This window comes from Ceratotherium simum, chromosome 7, assembly GCF_057802395.1.
Source record: "Ceratotherium simum simum isolate JZ-2026a chromosome 7, ASM5780239v1, whole genome shotgun sequence".
NCBI classification, from domain to species: Eukaryota; Metazoa; Chordata; class Mammalia; order Perissodactyla; family Rhinocerotidae; genus Ceratotherium; species Ceratotherium simum.
This window is the reverse complement of record NC_141906.1, coordinates 38,371,810-38,390,153: the sequence shown is the minus strand read 5'-3', so window position 1 is coordinate 38,390,153 and position 18,344 is coordinate 38,371,810. Positions and strand designations below refer to the sequence as shown.

Sequence of the window (18,344 nt, the reverse complement as noted above, 5' to 3'; positions counted from 1 at the left end):
CAGAGCCAATCAGAAGAAGGCGCCGCCGAGGGAGGAGATTAACCACGAGATCCTGTGAGCATTGGGAACGACCATTTTCTTTAAACTGGGGGTAAAGGCAGGATTTGGGGAAAGTTTTTCCTCGACTGGTGCAGCAGTAGTACAGTCTGGAAAGTTGGTTTTGGGGCAGCGCTGACCCAGCTCGGCGTAGGGATCCCGGGAGGGTGGGATCCGGCGGGAGTGCCCCTCGGACTGGGGTTCAGCGGGTGACTGGCAGGAGGCGTGGAATCTGGGTGGGGGAGGTTGGCGGAGCCGTGGAGAAGGGAGGGGGCTCTGCCCGAGGAGGACGGCAAGGCCCGGGGGAGGTGGTGGGAGGAGGGGGGACGGGGTCTGCAGTGGGCTAGCGGGTGCCAGGAGGAGAAAGGGAGCGTAACCTAGCAAGGACAGGGTCCGAGCGAGATTCGCGGACTGAGTGGCCGCCGGGCGACCTCCGTAAGGGATGGGTTTTTCCGGCAAGACGAAGGTTTGGGGTGACCCACGGGCGAAGTACCACAGGAGGTGGTTAGGCCGACGTACTGGAGGTGCGGTGCAAGGAGCCACACCGAGCGGTCTGCGAAGCCGTGCTCCACTTGCTCCTATCCGAGTGACCCGGTGCAAGCCCCCGCATCTCTCTGAGCCTCAGTTTCCTCATCTGTAAATGGGAATAACAATCATACACGAGGCACGAGATTGCTGTGATGGTTGAGTTAGACGAGATGATGTGTGTGCCATTGTGCCTAGTGAAATAGTGACATGTAGTGAACGACCACTAAATTGTCATGGGAGCTACTATTATTACTATTATAGGGGATTTGCAGAGGGCAAGGGGTGTGGCAATGGGATTGAGGCAGACGGCAGAATCTGGCGGGGATGGTAAAGGCGAGGATATAGGGTGACCTGGCGGAAAGGTGGACTTGGGGGTGGTATAGTTAAGGATGGGATTCGGCGGTCAGGTGGGAGGAAGCCCTGGAATGATAAGGACAGACTTGGAGTGTGACTGCAATGAAGGTGGACCTAAATAGGGGATAGCATGACAGGGAAATGAAATGCGGCGCCCTCTGGGATGGGGACGGGGGCGATGTGGCTTGGGTAACCTGGGTTGGGGCGGTGTCGCTGAGGGGCGTGGTGGCTTTGGGTTTCTCCTGGGAGGAGCGTGTCTGCGGCGGGCGGAGCTGCGGGCCGGACCCTGCTCAAGTTGCCTGCATCTGCTGGTCTCCTTCCCACCCCGACTGCAGACGCCAGCCTGAGCCATGGGGCGCCGCGCCCTCCTGCTTCTGCTCCTGGCTTTCCTGACCCCCGGGGCCGCTGTCCCCGTACCGCCGGCCCTGAAGGCCCTCAGCAACCTGCACTTGTCAACCAGCTTCACATCCCGCCCCGCCGTAGCCATGAAGTACTCGATTCACTACATCCAACAGAAGGTAAGGCGGGGAGGGGGGTGGGTGAGAGGGACTAGGGCTTCTCAGTCCCCAGCCCAGCCGACAGGACCCCAGCCACCGGAGCCCACCCGGAATTTCAGACCCCTAATGCCTAGGACCTGTCCGATCTTTGGCTCTCACTTGCTAGATGGTGCCCTAAGTCTCAGTTCTGTTTAAAATCTCTACTCCCGTTAACAACAATTTAATATCAGTCCTAGTTCCACACTCTTCTGTAATTGACCGCAACAGTCACTTCAACTCCTCTTCCCAGAGGATGCCCTAATCCAAATTCCCTTGACCTCCCACCAAATTCAAATTATTTAATGCCAACTCTGGTCCTTATTCCGTGTGACAGTCATCCTTTGTCCCAAAGCAGCCCCTAAATACAAATTTCCAGTGTCTTATTAGATAATATATAATATTTATTAAACTTAAAATGCCAGCCTGTCGTCTCATGCTCGGCTCAAAGTTGATTTTGTAGTCTTTTTACTAAGAGTTTTTAACCTTCCCTATTGTCCGTAAGACTGAATATATATGTAGCTCATGCTTGTAAGGGAAGTGTGTCAAGATTTGGGAGTGGGAGAGGAGGTGGAGGTTAGCATCTCTCTGGTTCTGAAGCTTGAGTTCAGAGGTTTAAGGCAGGCTTGATGTCTTGGTGCTTGGCCGCAGCATGAGGCATTCCCAACAAGCCTGGGTGGAAAAGTACATCCTGTGTGAAATGACAGGATCCCTTATAGTTCTGTATTTCTAGGAGCCTGTGTAAAGATAGGCAAGGATTTGGGAAAGATTGGGATTAGAGGTACAAGAGTCTGAGATTTGACTTTAGGAGTCAGATAGACCAAGATTCCACTCTGCCAGCTCTGTGACCTTGGATAAGTTAGGTAAGTTCTCTCTTGGAAGAGATAATTTGACTCTCTGAGCCCAGTTTCTTGATCTGGGGATTTGATGATGGTTAAATGAGAGCAGATGACATATCTCTAGCAGAGTATCTGACCTCATTTATTAAATTCATGGTTACTGACCTATATGAATTTTGAATAGGAATTTGGGATAGAGGGATGGTATGAACTTGTAGAAGAACATATAAGAAATGGTTTTTAACCCAGAAATTTAAATTAGAGCTTATGAGGAAGAGAAAGCATTTTAATTTTAGCAGAGGTACCAGGAAACAGGGGTCTTTTTCTCAGGCAGCTCACTTGAATTAACTCTAGGCTACAGTTTCCTCATTTGTAAATTGAGAGGTTTGGACAAGGAGCAGTGTGTTTCACACTTTGCTGAGGAAAATTAGGGGCTCTTTGGGGAACTGTCTCAGAGGGACGGTGGGGGAAGGCCCAAGTGGAGGCCAAGTTGGGTGCTCTAGTACCCCCTCTCGCTGGCCTCTTTCAGCCTGAGCTTTCTGCTTTTATCTGTTTTATATACTGGGATTGTGTATGCGACTGTTTACTATAGACAGAGTTCCTTTGCTATAGTAAAACTGAAGGGAAACTATTGGAGTGAGGATCTCTAAAATCTCTTTAGGAATGATGAAAAAGAGAGAACTATCAGCAGTAAAAGAGGGGAACAAAAGGGTAGAAGAGAACAAATGATCTGTTAGCTCCGAATTTATATTCCTTCACTGTACCTGCTTTTCTTGACCACTTTACTCCTTAGAAAGATAATTTAAGGCCTGTTCTTTTTCCGTTTTTGGTGATTTGCAAAATATGTTTGGCTTTACTCAGCCACTTTTTGCCCTCTGGCTTATATTTAGTTAATATTTTAGGACAGATTCCACATATATATTTATTACCATAATAATAATTTTCCTTACATCGACTGCAATTGAGTTTTATTTTGTTTTTTTGAGAAAATATGTGTTTATTGCATAATAATGGTTATTATAGTTGCCAACTTCTGGACCATAGATTTTTGGTTGAGACTGACTATGTATATATAAACCACCTTTAAGTTTTTTGGTTAGAGCACATGAAATACTTTTATGTCTTTTAATATTAAACATTATTATTATAACTATAGGGCTTAGTTTTTATTCAAGGTTTAATTTTTACCAAACTTTATAATGATTTTCTTTATCTGTGGTTGTATCTGTCCAGCTGACCAAGCTATTCCCAGTTGTCCTTATAGACACATAAGCTCCATGAATGGTCTCTGTAAAAATGCTTAGCCCATGGCCCTGTCTCTCCCCTGCTTAGAAATCCTTCATAACTCTGATTACTTGCAGGGTAAAGGTCAAAATCCTTGGCATTGTTCCTCACTGCATAACCCCAGCTGGCCTTTCCAGCTTCATATCCTGCCATAAGCCCCCCTCTCCTCCTACCCCCCAACACACACATACACTTTGAGCAACATAGAATATAGACTCAATTGAATTTTACTGCATCAGAAGTTCTATCTGGAACACCGTCCCTCTTCTCCACTAGTTAAACTCACACTTCTATCCCCCAGCTGAAATGTCACCTCTTCTGTGAAACTTTCTTAAATTTAGGGCAACTTTGTTGATCTTTTTTCACTCTGCACAGTTACTGTTTTGTATTTGTCCCCCACCTAGGTAGCACTCTCCACTACCCAGAGGAGCCCATGAAGTGTAAAATACAAAATAAATATTTGTTGAGGGAGTGAGTGAATGATTATCCAAAGAAAGCCTAAGCGAAGCAAAGTCTACCATCATTTAATTGATACAAATCATTTTTTGTTTACTTTTCTTTTTATCTTTTACTTCCATTCTTTTTTTTTTTTTTTTTTTTTTTGCTGAGGAAGGTCTGCCCTGAGCTAACATCTGTTGCCAATCTTCCTCTTTTTTTGCTTGAGGAAGATTAGCCCTGAGCTAACATCTGTGCCAGTCTTCCTTTATTTTGTATGTGGGTCCCTGCCACAGCATGGCTTGACGAGTGGTATAGGTCTGCACGCAGGATCCAAACCCTAAGCAGAGTGTGCGGAACTTTAACCACCATGCCAGAGGGCTGGCCCTGTTTCCATTCTTTACCAGTTATTTTTCCTGTTCTTTCAAAATCTTCAAATGGTTGATTTAGTAGGAATATTTGATTTCTTTTATCCAAAATAATTGAATCAAGAGACTAGACAAAGGATCGTATGTGACTTGGGTATATCGAGGCTCTAGGTCCATGTGTGATGCAGTGGTGTAAAGGGCTCCTTGGGATGTGTGGCCTATGGTTACAAAGTTTCTCTGCTTCTCATTACCCTCCACCTCCCACCCAGGCCCCTCAGATAAGGGGGAGTGGAGAATGGGTCCTTTTAGGCCATCATTTTCCTCAGTGGTGAAATAGAGAATAATATCTACTGTATTAGTCAGTGTTTTCTAGAGAAACAGAACCAATAGGATGTGTCTAAATAAATGAGAGAGACTGATTTATTTTAAGGAATTGGCTCATATGATTGTGAGTAAGTCTGAAATCTGCAGGGTAGGCAGGCAGGCTAGAGACCCAGGGAAGAGTTGCAGTTTGAGTCCAAAGACAGTCTGCTTGCAGAATTCCTTCTTGCTCAGGAAAGGTCAGTCTTTTGTGCTATTCAGGCCTTCACCTGACTAGATGAGGCCCACCCACATTATGGAGGGTAAACTGCTTTACTCAAAGTCCACTGATTTAAATGTTAATCTCATCCAAAAAACACCTTCACAGAAACATCCAGAATATTTGGCCAAATATCTGGGCACTGTGGCCCAGCCAAGATGACATGTAAAATTAACTATCACATCTACCAATGTCATTATGAGGACATTGAGGCTCAGTGCCTGGAACATGGTAGGAACTTAAGGAACTTAATAGAGTACCTGCTGGTTCCTTCCCCGCTCTGTCCTAAAACCGCAGTCTCCAGAGTGTTATACATTTCAGATTGATCCAAATGCATGATGGTTGTGGTAATGCCTCTTCTAGAAACCTAGTGGTCAGTCATCTGTACTCAACTATTCCTATTTAACTACTGGCCAGTGTTTATGTTAGAACGCTGCATCTTGACCCAGCACTGAGCTTATGGCCACTGACTCCTGCAGGGCCTTCCTACGGCTCCTTCCTTGTTTACTGTGAGGCAGTCACATCAGTGGGCTAAGCTATTTCAATTTATGTACATCCCTTACTGTTCTACTTTCAATTCCCGTTCTGGGTTCCCCTTTCCCACCCTTGTCACAGTGGCCCTCGTGTCTAGTACAGTGTAGCTGTGTTGGGTGCCTTGGAAGGGCCTATTGCTCTTTCTCTTCTTCTATTTATTTTTTTTCCTTCTTGTCCTCTTCTTATTATTGGTTCATCTATTGATGGCCTTCCTCTTAGACCTGGAGTATACTGTTGCAAATATTATGTAAATTCTGAACTGATTTCTGTTTTTGCTCACAGAATCATTGTCAGAAAGAGTCTTAGAGATCATGTAGTCCACCTCTTAGACATGATGAATTGACCTTGATCTAAGTAATGGAGGGTCAGGAACTTGATGAAGCTTGACTACCATACAAGTTTGAGAACCAATTATGTTTCTACCACTGCCTGAGTAACCTCAGAGAAGTTACTCTGAGCTTCCATTTTTAAAATCAGCAAAATGGGGCTAATTATACTACTCATCTCACAGATTTGTTGTGAAATGAGCTGGTATGTGTAAAGTGCTTATTTAGCACAGTTATGTCACTTGGTAAACACTCAATAAATGGTAAATGTTTATTTTATCTTGCAGTTTCTTAATGTAGGGCTTTACCTTCCCCCCGTCCACTCAGAATAAAATATTTAAATCATCCCTTATCATGAAAATATCAAAATCAATGTGAACTGTTTTCTGTTACATAAAGAGGACATATATGTCTTTTTATCAGTGGGATATAATTTAATATTTGTAACTAAGGCATAGAAATTAACTTTTTTCCTCGCTTGAAATAATTTTCTTTCAATCACTTTTAAAAATAGATAGTTTAATTGAGGTTCATAGAGGTTAAGTGTCTTGGTCAAGCTAGTAAGGGACAATATTGTGCTTCCAAGATTTATGATCTTTCATTCAGTTACATTATGATGCCTCTGTGTTGTAAGCAGTAGTAACAAAACTGATGTCTGTATCTATTTATATCACACATTCAGTCTTTATAACAATGCTATGAGGTGGATATTATCCTCATTTTTAGAGGTGAAACTACTGAGATTCAGAAAAGATCAAAGGAGGAAACATCCAAAATATCCCACTTGTAAATCTCCTGTTTTTCAATCCCAAATTATAAATGATCTGTGGTATATCCATACAATGGAATATTATTAGCCCTTAAAAATAATGGCCTTGAAGTATATTTACAAGGTGGAGAAATGTTCGTGAATTAATGATAAATGAAAAACAAAATAGAAAACTGAATGTACAATGTGTTTCCAAATTCATTACTCAATTTTTATTAAGTGCCCACTATGTGCTAGGCACTATTCTAGGCACTGGGGGAAGACATTCAAGACATAGGGAAGAGCAAGTACAAAAATCCTGAGGTAAGTTTGCGCCTGGTGGGAGCAACTGCAGGGAGGCCAACGTGGCTGGAGGGACGTGTCCAAGGGAGAGAGTAGTAGGGGAAGAGGACAATGGGGAAGACAGACGATGTAAATACTCCTCTAGCAGTGAAGGAAAGTAATTGGATTAGGGAAATCAAGTTTGATGGCAGGGCAGTTTTGAAGTCTCTTGCAAGTTAGTAAGACCACCTGACATGGCTGTATGCTTCTTAAACTACATTCAGTTTCTTGGGTATGGATGTGGAGTTGGTGGAGAGTTCTTTTTAACCAGGATTACCCTCTTGCCAAATGAGTAAAACAAAGTGAGAGAGAGACATGGGGGCTGAGGCGTGTATACAAGAGAGTGATTATACTCATGGACGTTGGAATTTAAACCAAGTAAGGAGAGGAGTGAGGATGGGTTGAGGGACAGTGAAAGGGTGGATAATATGAGGTTGAAGGATTTGTGGAATAATAGTAGTAGAGGGAATGAGCTGGAAAGATAAGAGGAAGTAGAATACTTGAAATTGAGAGTGTGGCAGGATTACGGTTACTGGGAGTGACAAGATCTAGGGTTTGCTCATGAGTTAGTGACCAAGGTAGGTGGAGGACAAGGTCGTTGGAGGAGAGGAGAAAAAGAAACTCAGGAGCCAGGATATTGAAATCACTCAAGACTTTCGAAAGGAGTTATGTTGGAATGACAGTGAACAAGGAGCTAAAATCTTCAAGGCATGAGGGAAAGGGAAGCAGGGGTCAGTACATGATTGTAGCAAGAGGGGTAGTGGGGTAATATAGTTTGATGACATAATATTTAAAGGCAGTGGGTTGGGGAAGTGGGAGGCAGAATTAGGGACACTGAGAATACCTTTCCTACCTCCAGGCCCAGTGATTTGAGAGAGAAATCAACTACCACTTGAGACAGTCAAATATGTTTAAAATATGTTTATAGCTGCACAGAGAGTAGAATAAAATATACTAAAATATTAACAATAGTAGAAAGGTATGGGTGATGTTTCATTTTATTCTTCATACTTTTCTGTATTTTTCAAATTATCTATAATGAACCTGCATCATTTTATAATCTGTTATAAGAAAAAAGCAGTTGACCTGTCCTGGCTCACATGAGCAGTATGTGGCAGCATCAGAACCTGGACCTTCGGACTCCAGACTGTCACCACCTAGCACCATGCCTCTGGGTAAACCCCTTTGGGTTGGAGGCGAGCCATCAAGTCGCCTCCGATGACTGCTCTTGTTCCTCTTTTGCTGCCTAGCCATGGCTGCTTTGCCATCTTTTCCTTAAGTATTTTACATTCTGTGTTCCATACACAGTTGGGCCAGGGATGAGGAACTCTTTTGGTGGAGCTAGGGGGAAAAAGAGGACAATGCCCTGTTCTACCTCATTTCAACCTAAGGTTTTGCTGAATGGAAGAGGAGAAGAGGGGGAGAGGAAAGGAAAGAAATGTTTCCAGAGAAATTTGTACCTGTGTCGAAGAGGGGGGCAGGAGTTAAGGTCACCTAAATAGGGCCAGAGCTTGTATTCTCCCTAAGTCTCCAACTCCTCCCATCTGTCTGCTTTTCAAAGATAAGAGCTCATGGTTCATCTCAGGGCTTGCTTTGCAGATCATTCCCAAATCCATAGATTTCTCTCTCTCTCTCTCTCTCTCTCTCCCTCTCTGACCCATTTCTCCAAGAATAATCATAATAGTAATAATAGATAATATTTATTGAGCTCTTACTATGTACCAGACAGTGATCTAAACACTTTACACATATTAGCTCATTAATTCTCACAGAGACCTTATGAGGTCTTGGTACTTCTATCCCCAATTTATAGGTAAAGAAACTGAGATACCGAGCGTTATGTGTTTTAATCACTACCTCAATCTGCCTCCTGATGTTTCTACTTGGAGGTTTTGTAGGTCTGACTCAGAACCAGACTCATCTGGCTATGACTTGGTCCAGCTTTCTCACAGTTGCACTCTTATTAAAAAATATTTATTGAGGGTCTGCATGTATGTCAGGCATGGTTCTGGAGATGACAGATGGACTGCTCATATGAAGCTTATTTTTTGGTAAGGAAATAAGTAGATAATAAAGAAATAAACCTTAAATAAATAAGATAGTTATAGATTGTAATGATTGTCTTGAAGGAAATAAGCAAGGTGATATGTATGTGTAAATATGGGGTACAGCGGATGGGAAAGGCTTTATCTCAGGAAGGTTTCTTTGAGGAAGGAACACTGGATCAGAGAGCGAGCAGAAAGTATAAAGTCCCTAAAGCTTGAAATGTCAGTTATTTTTGGCTTTTCTTTCTCCTGTACCCCTTGTAATTACCAAGTTGGGTTGATTCCGTCCTCAGAGTATATCTGTTATTTTCACTTATGGCCTTCATCCTTGGTTGCGACCCCTGTTACTGCCTTCCTGGATTGGAAGTCTTTTAGCTAGTTCTGCCTCCACTGCCGTCCTTGCTAGCTGCAGTTCTGCCTCCACTGCCGTCCCCATGGGTCATATTAATCACCTTTCTTCCAGTCACACCACTCTTCTACTCAGAACCTGCAATGATTCCTTATTGTTAATTTATTAAGAACAAAATCCTGCAGCATTCAAGGCCTTCCCACCTTTCCAGTTTCTATCTGTTCTGCACATATGCCCATTCCTTTCCTGTTTCTATGCTTTAGTCCACATTGTTCTCTTTGCCTAGACTGACTCTCCCATGGCCTTCCCTCCTTTATCAATCCCATCCATCTTTTAAGCTCCATCTCAGATACTGGGTCCTCCTGGAGCCATTTCTTAATCTCCCAGAAAGTGTGTGATTGGTCGGATCTTTCTTTATACTTCTTTCATGGCATGTGCTCTAGCCTTATGTTAAAATCTTTTGTACTCTTGTCTTAGTCCGCTTTTACAGCAGGAACCATGTCCTGTAAGTATCTATACTCCTCCATAGCATACTGCACATTGTTTTACTTATTGTCTTTGCAAATGTTTGTTGAATCTGTATCTTTTCCCCTACACACTGAGATAAGAGAAGTGTGTGTGTGTGTGTGTGTGTGTGTAGGGAGAGGAAGAGTATGGAAACTTGATTTTCAACTGTCTAAAATGCTTTTGGGGAACAAGGTAGAATGTCAGGCAAATAAAAACAGGCCTACTTGTTCTCATCTCTTATTTTGATGATCTGGAAGCTGTGGCTGGGTTGCCTGTGCTGACGCTTCTCCCAGCGTATCTACAGAGAAAGAGTCCTGCGAGGGAGTGTAGCAGTTTCTGTTGTTTCTTTGTTCTGTGTCTGTCTGGGTGAGGCCTAGGGGGAGGGCGAAGAATGAACACATTATAAAAATTGTCTCCTTAAAGGCTACTTCTGTGGTAATTGTGAACTGCCCATATTTATTAGAGAGCTAAAGTAAAGGCAGTTCTTTTTATGATTTTGGTTTTTCATTTGCAAACAGAGGCCAATTAACTGTGTTCATTTGTAAATCCTTACTATCTATTATACACGTCAGTTAGTTCCAAGTTGCCCTCCAGTGCTGCGACTGGAGAGGGGCAGCTGCTGTGTGTCTGTCAAGCTCAAGGTGTTTTCTTTCTTGCTGCTCATATTGTGAGGGCTGCCCACATGGGTTAGGAAAAGGCAGATTTCTTTAGGAGCTTTCTCTGAGCAGCTCTGCAATTTGGTTATGTGATACAGTGAAGTGTCACAGCAGTATTGTAGCTGATATAATACCTTACATTTATGTAGTAAAGCAGCACAGTTATATAATCATTCAATGAATATTTGTGGAGCTCTTCTTATGTGCCATACACTGTGTTAGTAGCTGGGGATAAGTGGAAAGCAAAGACAGACCTCCTGAAGTTTACAGATTAGTGGGAAAGAGGATAGTGACAAGTAATTGCAAGTGTTATGTGTGCTTTAAGGAAGTAGTTATGGGATCTGCAATGGAGTCCTAAGTCTTGGGTTTTAGGGAATCCTCTAGGCAGTGGGAGTGTTAAAGCAGAGACCAGAAAGCTGAGTAGGAGTTAGCAGGAGAAGGGAGATGATCGAGATTTCTGTCCAGGTGTGGGGATGTATCACGTACAAGATCCTAAGTTAGGAAAGAGCAGGCCGTATTGAAGGAACTGAAAGGGGGTCAGTAAAGCCTGGGATAGGGGGTCAGAGACGACGAGGTAGGAGATGGGCCCTCAACACTGTGAGGTCAATATTGTCCCTATTTCCATTTACACACTCATGTTGTGGGTATTCCTTCTCTGAAGCTTTCGTTAACTTTAAGAGCATAGCTTGGTGTTGAAGTGGTGTGGGGCAGAGCACTGCTCTGTTGACCAGAGTAGGTACATTCACCTTGTGACACGTACTACGTAAGTGCTCCTAATATATTTGTCTTTCACTCTGGAGGAAGGTACGGCATCTTTTTTATAGAGAAATAAAGGGCTCAGAGGTGAAGTAATATATCCATGATCACACAGCTGATAAGTGAAGGCACCGGGATTTAAACCAAGCTCTGTTGACATCAAAGCCCTTGCTCCATGTTGCCTCTGTACTAACTGTATTTCTGGAATAGACAGAAGATTTTGTAATTCATGGCCTGATTTAGAGACAATTGTGGAAGTCACCTTTATTAAGGAAATCAAGATTAGATAGTAATAAATTTGAGAAATAAGAGGAATCTCAATTCTCTTTCTAACACCAGGATGGGTAATTTTGGAGACCAAAAAAATCATAATGGAGGTTTCAACAATGCAGAATTTTCTTCTGACTTTGGCTTTGTGTTATGGAAAGAAGAGCTTTAAATGAATGGAAACTGTTAACCACGGAAGGGGATTATGAAACCTTCTAAGATAAAACGGACTATGAGATATTTTTGGGTAGCTCTATACATTCTAGAATAAAAGATGTTAGGAGACCTCCATTGATAGTCACAAAAAGGTACTCTCAAAGGAATAAAGGAGGAGACTAAATTGGTGAGGCAGGAGTGAAGTCACTACTTTAGACCTTTGTCCCCTTAAGCTTGATGCTCAGTATAGCTTACCCTAATTCTGTCAGCAAATCCTCCATTTTAAGCTTTCCCAGCAGTCCGTGTACAAAATTTGTCTTGGAATAAGTTCATAAGATTCATGTGAATGTCCCTAATCTACGCTGCAGGGACTAGTCGCTGCCACATGTTCTTCTTCCGCTCCACTTGCAGAAGTCCTTGCATATCGCCCTCCTGCCCGATAACTCAAAGGAACAAAGATCCCCTGTTTGGCGCTCTGCTTTTGAAAGTCTACCAGCCCCTGGATTAGGGAGTCAAGCCCAGTTAACTGTACCTAAGTATTTCGTTTTCTTTAAAAGCCTGGATACTGGTCTCATCTTTTAACATTGTGTTTAGAATAATAGTACTATTCTTCTGTTTATTTATGTATTTTTTTTTATAATTTTATTTATTTATTTTTTTCCCCCAAAGCCCAGTAGATAGTTGTATGTCATAGCTGCACATCCTTCTAGTTGCTGTATGTGGGACACGGCCTCAGCATGGCCGGAGAAGCGGTGCGTTGGTGTGCGCCCGGGATCCGAACCCGGGCCGCCAGCACCGGAGCGCATGTACTTAACCTCTAAGCCACGGGGCTGGCCCTATTCTTCTGTTTAATAAAGTGTTATCATTTTAAAGGATATTAGACTGAAAATTTCAGCTAATCTCTTTAACTACTTTGATGAGAAGCCTTGCTGTTGAGCCATGGTTGTAATAATATTATCCTGCCATCTCAGTCCCTTGAGATATGGATTTATAATCCATATCTTCAGCATATGAAGTGATAAAAGTGTTATCACAGATTATTTTTAAATTCTTTATAAATAAGATATCCAAAGCAATCATGTTTTATTTCTGCAATATGTGCCTTCCCTCAGAGCTATATAAATTATACAGTGATGAATGTGGACTGAAGGTATATTGCACTGTCACAGCACTGGTGACTGGTAACTGGACAGAAAGTCAAAAGCAAAAAGATATCATGTACCAGGCCACATCATATTTGGTGAATAAAAGGCTCTCACTGTCACCAAGTCACTGCCCTGTTGCTGTCATTGGTTCCAAGGTAGCTGCAAATATTTTTTTAAATTTTACTTTGCAGTATCATGCATGGTTTTTCAAGTGAACACAGAACAAATTGCTAAAGTTTTATATCACAGTTTCTTCCTCATAAGTGGCAATATTAAACATCTAACATGTATCATTGTGTATGTTTGTATGTACGTTTGGCAGTGGTTTTAGACTTGGGAGGTGCGTGCTAATAATACCCTACAAAAATGTATTAGTAATACATCAAGCCGTCACATCCTGCAGGCCCTTACTGGGCACTTGCATGCATGTATTATCCAACTTAATCATCACAAGACCCCTCTGGGATAGGTATTAGTTTTTTCATTTTACACATAATAAAACAAGTTCAAAGACATGAAGTAACGAGCTCTAATAGATGGCAGAATTGGCACTCAAACTCAGATCTGTCTTCAAGTTCTTTTCTCTTTCCACTATATCACATAACATTGTGGTTTTCAGGAGGAAAAAAACCAAAGTTTTTGTAGATGCCTTTGGTACTGGTTAGATTTTATTTGTGCAAAAGTGTATGTGTGTGTGTGTTTCAGCCTTAACACACAAGGGGCATTTTTGATAAGTTTTCCTGATGGTGTGTGACTGGAATGTTTGGCCAACATCATTGTGATTTAATAACCTAATTCAGACAAGGAACTGCAACCCCAACAATGGCTCTGATTCAGTGGATAGGAAAGTGAGGAAGTAGTTGTTATCGTTTGTCAGTGAATTTTTATTTTTATGCAGTTTGAACCACGGGTCACACTGCAGACACTGTCCTTTAAAACTGTCGGAAACCTCTGTCACTTCCTGAGCACTGATGGCCTCTTCCTTTGAAGGAGCAGCTCAGACAACAATTTTGGAAAGCAGTGGTGAGGACTCCCTTCTCCTTGGCGCTGGATGCTTCCTTTCTCTTGAACAAATGGCTTTAAATGACGATGACCGGTGCAGCCAGTGCAGACCAAAACAAGCTTTTTGTTTGCCTTTTTATGAAGTCTAATTTCTAGAAAATGACCACCCTTTAAAGGAGAAGAGAATTCGTATTTGCTGAGTACCTCTCTGTGATCTCCTCAATGGCAGCAACCTTGGGTCTCCCTCATCTTTGGGTCTGGGTGGCTGCAGCACTGTCCTTCCCTCATCTTTGCTTACACACGTCTAGCAAGTGCACTCGGCTCTGTTTGATTTGCAGATTCCATGTACTTAATTTTTACATTCCAAACTGACTGACCCTGTGCCTCCCAGGATACCTTGACTGCCCTGTCCCTTGCTCAGTTAGTGTAGGCTTAGAGCATGCAAATGAATTTTGGAATCAACCTTTAAAAACATAATCAGAGGAATAAATCTGCTAGAAGAAAATCTCTAATATTTATTATATATTGTTATTTATTATTGACAGTGTGTGCCAGGCATTACACATTGGTCATCTCCTTGTTTTGACACGCTGTGCTGGGATGTGGCTGATACAGTGCTGGTATCTCTCTGCTTGGAATGGTTTGTCTTCCTCCTTTCTCTGCCTTGCAAACTCTTGTTCATCCCTCACTGCTTAGGTCTTGCATCACCTTCTCTGTGAAATTTTATGGGACTGCTTTTCTTCTCTCCCACAGGCAGGGTAATCGACTACTATCCCCTTTTTGCCTCCCATTGCACTTTGTAGATACTTCTGTGCAACTACTCTGGATTGTAATGGTTTGTTTATATGTTGGTGTCCTCATTAGACTGTCGGCAGCCTGAGTGCTGGGACCATAACCATCAGTCTATCCTCAGTGTACGCCTCAAGAGCTGTTTGAATAACTGGCCCAAGCTGAAGTGATTACTCCCTCCTCTGAATGCTGTTAGCACTTGCTTTTATTATATATTGCCTAGTTACTACCAATATGGCATAGATCCTGCCCAATCAGAACAGAAGCTGGTCATAGAGCTGAGCCCTCTTGCAGTGCCATAGATTAGTTCTTTAGGTCTAGAGATCTGGAGAAGGGACTGAGGCAGTGGGGCAGGTGGGCATAGAGAGGGGGTGGGCATCACTCAAGGTGCTAAGGTAATTATTTGCCAACTGGTATAGAAGTATTTCAATATTTTAAGAACTGGCTGAGTATCAGCCTTGATTCTTCCAGGTAGTGAGTGCCTTAAGAATAGGATCCTGCTTATACTGCTTAATACCCCTCATATGGATACCTAAGTGCAACTCAGAGGTATAGGTGTTCAAAGCAAATTAAACTTTTATAACAAATATTAATGTTATTACATAATAATCCCTTTAAAACTCCGTTTATTTTTTCACATTACTGTTAATGGCACTACTCTCCTCCCGGTCAGAGTACTTGGGAATCATCTGATTCCTCAACACCAAAATCCACCCTTCACCACCACACCAAAATCCAATCAATCACCAAGACCTTTCCATGATTCCTTCCCAGTTTCTACCCTTCCTTTACATTCTCAGGGTTACCACCTTGTACAGGCCAATGTAATTCCAAGCTAAACTATTAAAAAACTTCTTCAGTCCCTCTGTTCTTTCAGCCTTGGTCCAGGCTAGCTGGCACTATGGTTTTTCCTCCTCTCCTCTTTTCCAATCCAGGCCTTGCTGGGTCCTGCTTAAACCACACCTCCTCAGGGAAACCTTTCCCAACTGACGCAGCCTACCATGAGTTATCCTTCTCCGGGCTCCCTAGTACTTATTGTCTGTAGCACTCATTTGGCTGTTAACTGTGCTCTGTTTTGTGAAAATGGCTCTTGTTTCCAAAATGTCATTACATCTTGGAATGTGATTTAACAGGTAGTTATCCCTCCAGAATTCTGGAGGGTGCAGAATATCCTGCCCTAGAATTAATACACCCACAGTGGGGTAATGGTTCAGGGCATTTAGATTAGTAAAATTTCCTGATAGAGATAATTTTAAATTCTGTAGCTAGGTTCCTGAATAGTGTACAATTTTGTTAAAGAGAAAAGCTGACTGTGACCCACTAAATTGAGTTTATAACCCACTAATGAATCACAACCTTCATTTTATAAAACACTAATCTAGACTATATGGGTCTTACAAAGATGAGTATTTCCTCTGTAATGGAGAGGTAAGGCTTGGAAGCAAAAGTCTTTACTATAGGGTGAGTGTGAAATATTGCAAGAGAGGTATATAGCATGAGAGTTCAGAGGAAGGAGAATTGCATGGTGAAAACTACTTCCTATTGTATTCAGATGGTTCTGTTTGGGGGAGAAGGGACTTGGGTATCTCTTAGCAGTCTTATAGATTTTCCCTTGATAGTTAAATCATTCCTTGCAGAGTTGCTTTTTTTTTCCCCCCAAGGGTAGGTGGGAATAATATACATTCATTTCCTCTTTATGTATTCGCCATCTTATTTTTCTTCTCAGTGCTTATGTGCTTGCATAATAGGAGGGCTTGTAATTGAGGTTTCCTGACTTGGGTTGTATTTCTAAACACTAATGAGCAAAGGAGGATACCATAAGGGAGAAGATTTATTTGTTTTTTAACACTCATCCATTTTGGGGACAAACAGAAAAGACTATGTTAAAAATGGGGAGCTCTAAGAGGTACTAGGCTATGGGATGAAAACATCACTTGCAAATAGTTGTAATTATCTTCTCATTGTAGGCTGCTTGAATTAGAGTTTTAGAGGGAGGCAACGTCCTATAGTAAGTAGTGTTGCCAGACTGTAATTATTACTCCTGAGAAATTTCCCTCAGAATGTGCGGTTTGTTTTCTGTGGATTTTTTTAAAAAATGTAATGAGCCTTTGAGGTGAAGCTTTTCTTGATTATATTCTTTGTGGTAGCTTTTTTCCCTTATAGAAGATCCTTTATGTAAAGGCTACCTTACATTATTTTTGTTGCCTTAGTGAGGACAGAATTGTACCTGGGGAAAATGTATCCTCAAACTGCTTTTTGGGTTCCCCAGTGTCACATGCCAAATGTGAAAATATCCATATAGTCGTAATGTACTTTTGTGGTTTTTTTTTAATACCACAAGGTAAAATTATTGGTGGCTATCAGTCATGAGGGAGTATTTGCTATAATTCAATAAATTTTGAGCCTTTGCTATGGTCAAGGATTTGTATACACACTGCCTTGAATCCTTGCAACCTTGTAGGGAAGATATTAGTCCTCTTTTACAGGTGAGGCAACTGAGATTCAGAGATATGAAAAAATTTTCTGGAATTCACCTAGCTGGAAAGGGGCACAATCAGCATTTCAGTTCAGTACTGTCAGGCTAGAGAGCTGGGCTCTTTCCACTGGAGAAGGAGCACTCTCCTCTGGGCCTGGGGTTGTCCTGGAAAGCTTTATGGAGGGGACAGTGCTTGAGTGAACACTTGGATGGATAGAGGATGAAGTAGAAGGTTTCTGTAATGACGTGAAGGAGGAGGATATTCAAGGGAGGGGGATATTCATATGCAGCAACCTGGAGACTTGAAAAGCCTATTATGTCTAGAGTATTTTTGAATTATGAAGTGGGAGAGGGGCAAGTGGTAGAAGATGAGGTTGGAAAAGAGGTGGGCAGGGTCTCAGTACAGGCATTTTCAGCTCCTCTGAGTTTGCCTTCATTGCAGCCTTGTATACCCCAGTTAGTTGGGTTGCATCTCCTCTTTGCTGCCATAACAAACATCCTGTGCTTACCTGCATTCATAATGTGCATCCCTTGTGTAGAGATAGTTTCCTTGCTTGCTCATCTCCACTAGACTGTGGCCACTTTGAGAGCAAAGACTATGCCTTTTATCCTTGTATCTGCTGTAGCAAGGACACGCAGTAGGCACTCAGGAAGTGGTGGGAGGATGAAAGGGCCTTGGCCTTGCTAAGGAGAATCAGTATTAATCATAGTCACCTCTGTGTTTACCACTCTTCTTCCCGTTCAAGGTTGAGTTGGATTTTAACTTGATAATTTTAGGTTTCCTGAGGCTAACACACTCGATAGGAAGATAACAGTCTCACTGGTGGACCCAAGGGCCCAGAGCAGAGTTAACTGGTGTAGTCCAAGTCCAGTCTAGGTCACTTGGTCTTCTGGTATCACATTACACTTCTCATTTTTTCTACTCAATTCAACTCAATGGTCATTGATGGAACAAGTCATGTGCCCATTGTGCTTTGTGCTGTGGGGATTCAGATATGAAAAGGAAAGGGGAGGCAGCATGGCATGGTGGGAAAAATTCAGCCTCTCCACTTCACATGTTCTGTGAAGAACAAATGAGAGAATGTACATTTAGCTCTTACTGCAGCCCTTACATGATTCTTAGGGGCAGATGGGAATAATACACGTGGTTTGATCAGTAGATTCTTATATCTATACCTCTTTTATATAGAGTTGCTTTAGTCTTGGGGTTTATAATAGTATAACAGGTATATGATATGTATATATAAATAACTATAGTGCAAGGCTACATTTGAAAAGCTCTATAATAG

The 18,344-nt window shown here is 42.2% G+C and overlaps 1 protein-coding gene across 5 annotated transcripts in view; it reads left to right on the top strand.

Moving 5' to 3' along the window:
• Window positions 1-14: 14 nt before the first annotated feature.
• Window positions 15-18,344, top strand: part of PRCP (prolylcarboxypeptidase) — a 59,655-nt gene continuing 41,325 nt past the window's right edge. The window contains exons 1-2 of one of the 5 annotated variants that reach the window (XM_087433524.1): window positions 15-54; window positions 1,254-1,436. In XM_087433524.1, coding sequence (XP_087289650.1) covers window positions 1,269-1,436 — 168 coding nt within the window. In that variant the 5' untranslated portion in view covers window positions 15-54; window positions 1,254-1,268. The other 4 variants (XM_087433527.1, XM_087433525.1, XM_087433526.1 and 1 more) reach the window with 4 other exon arrangements.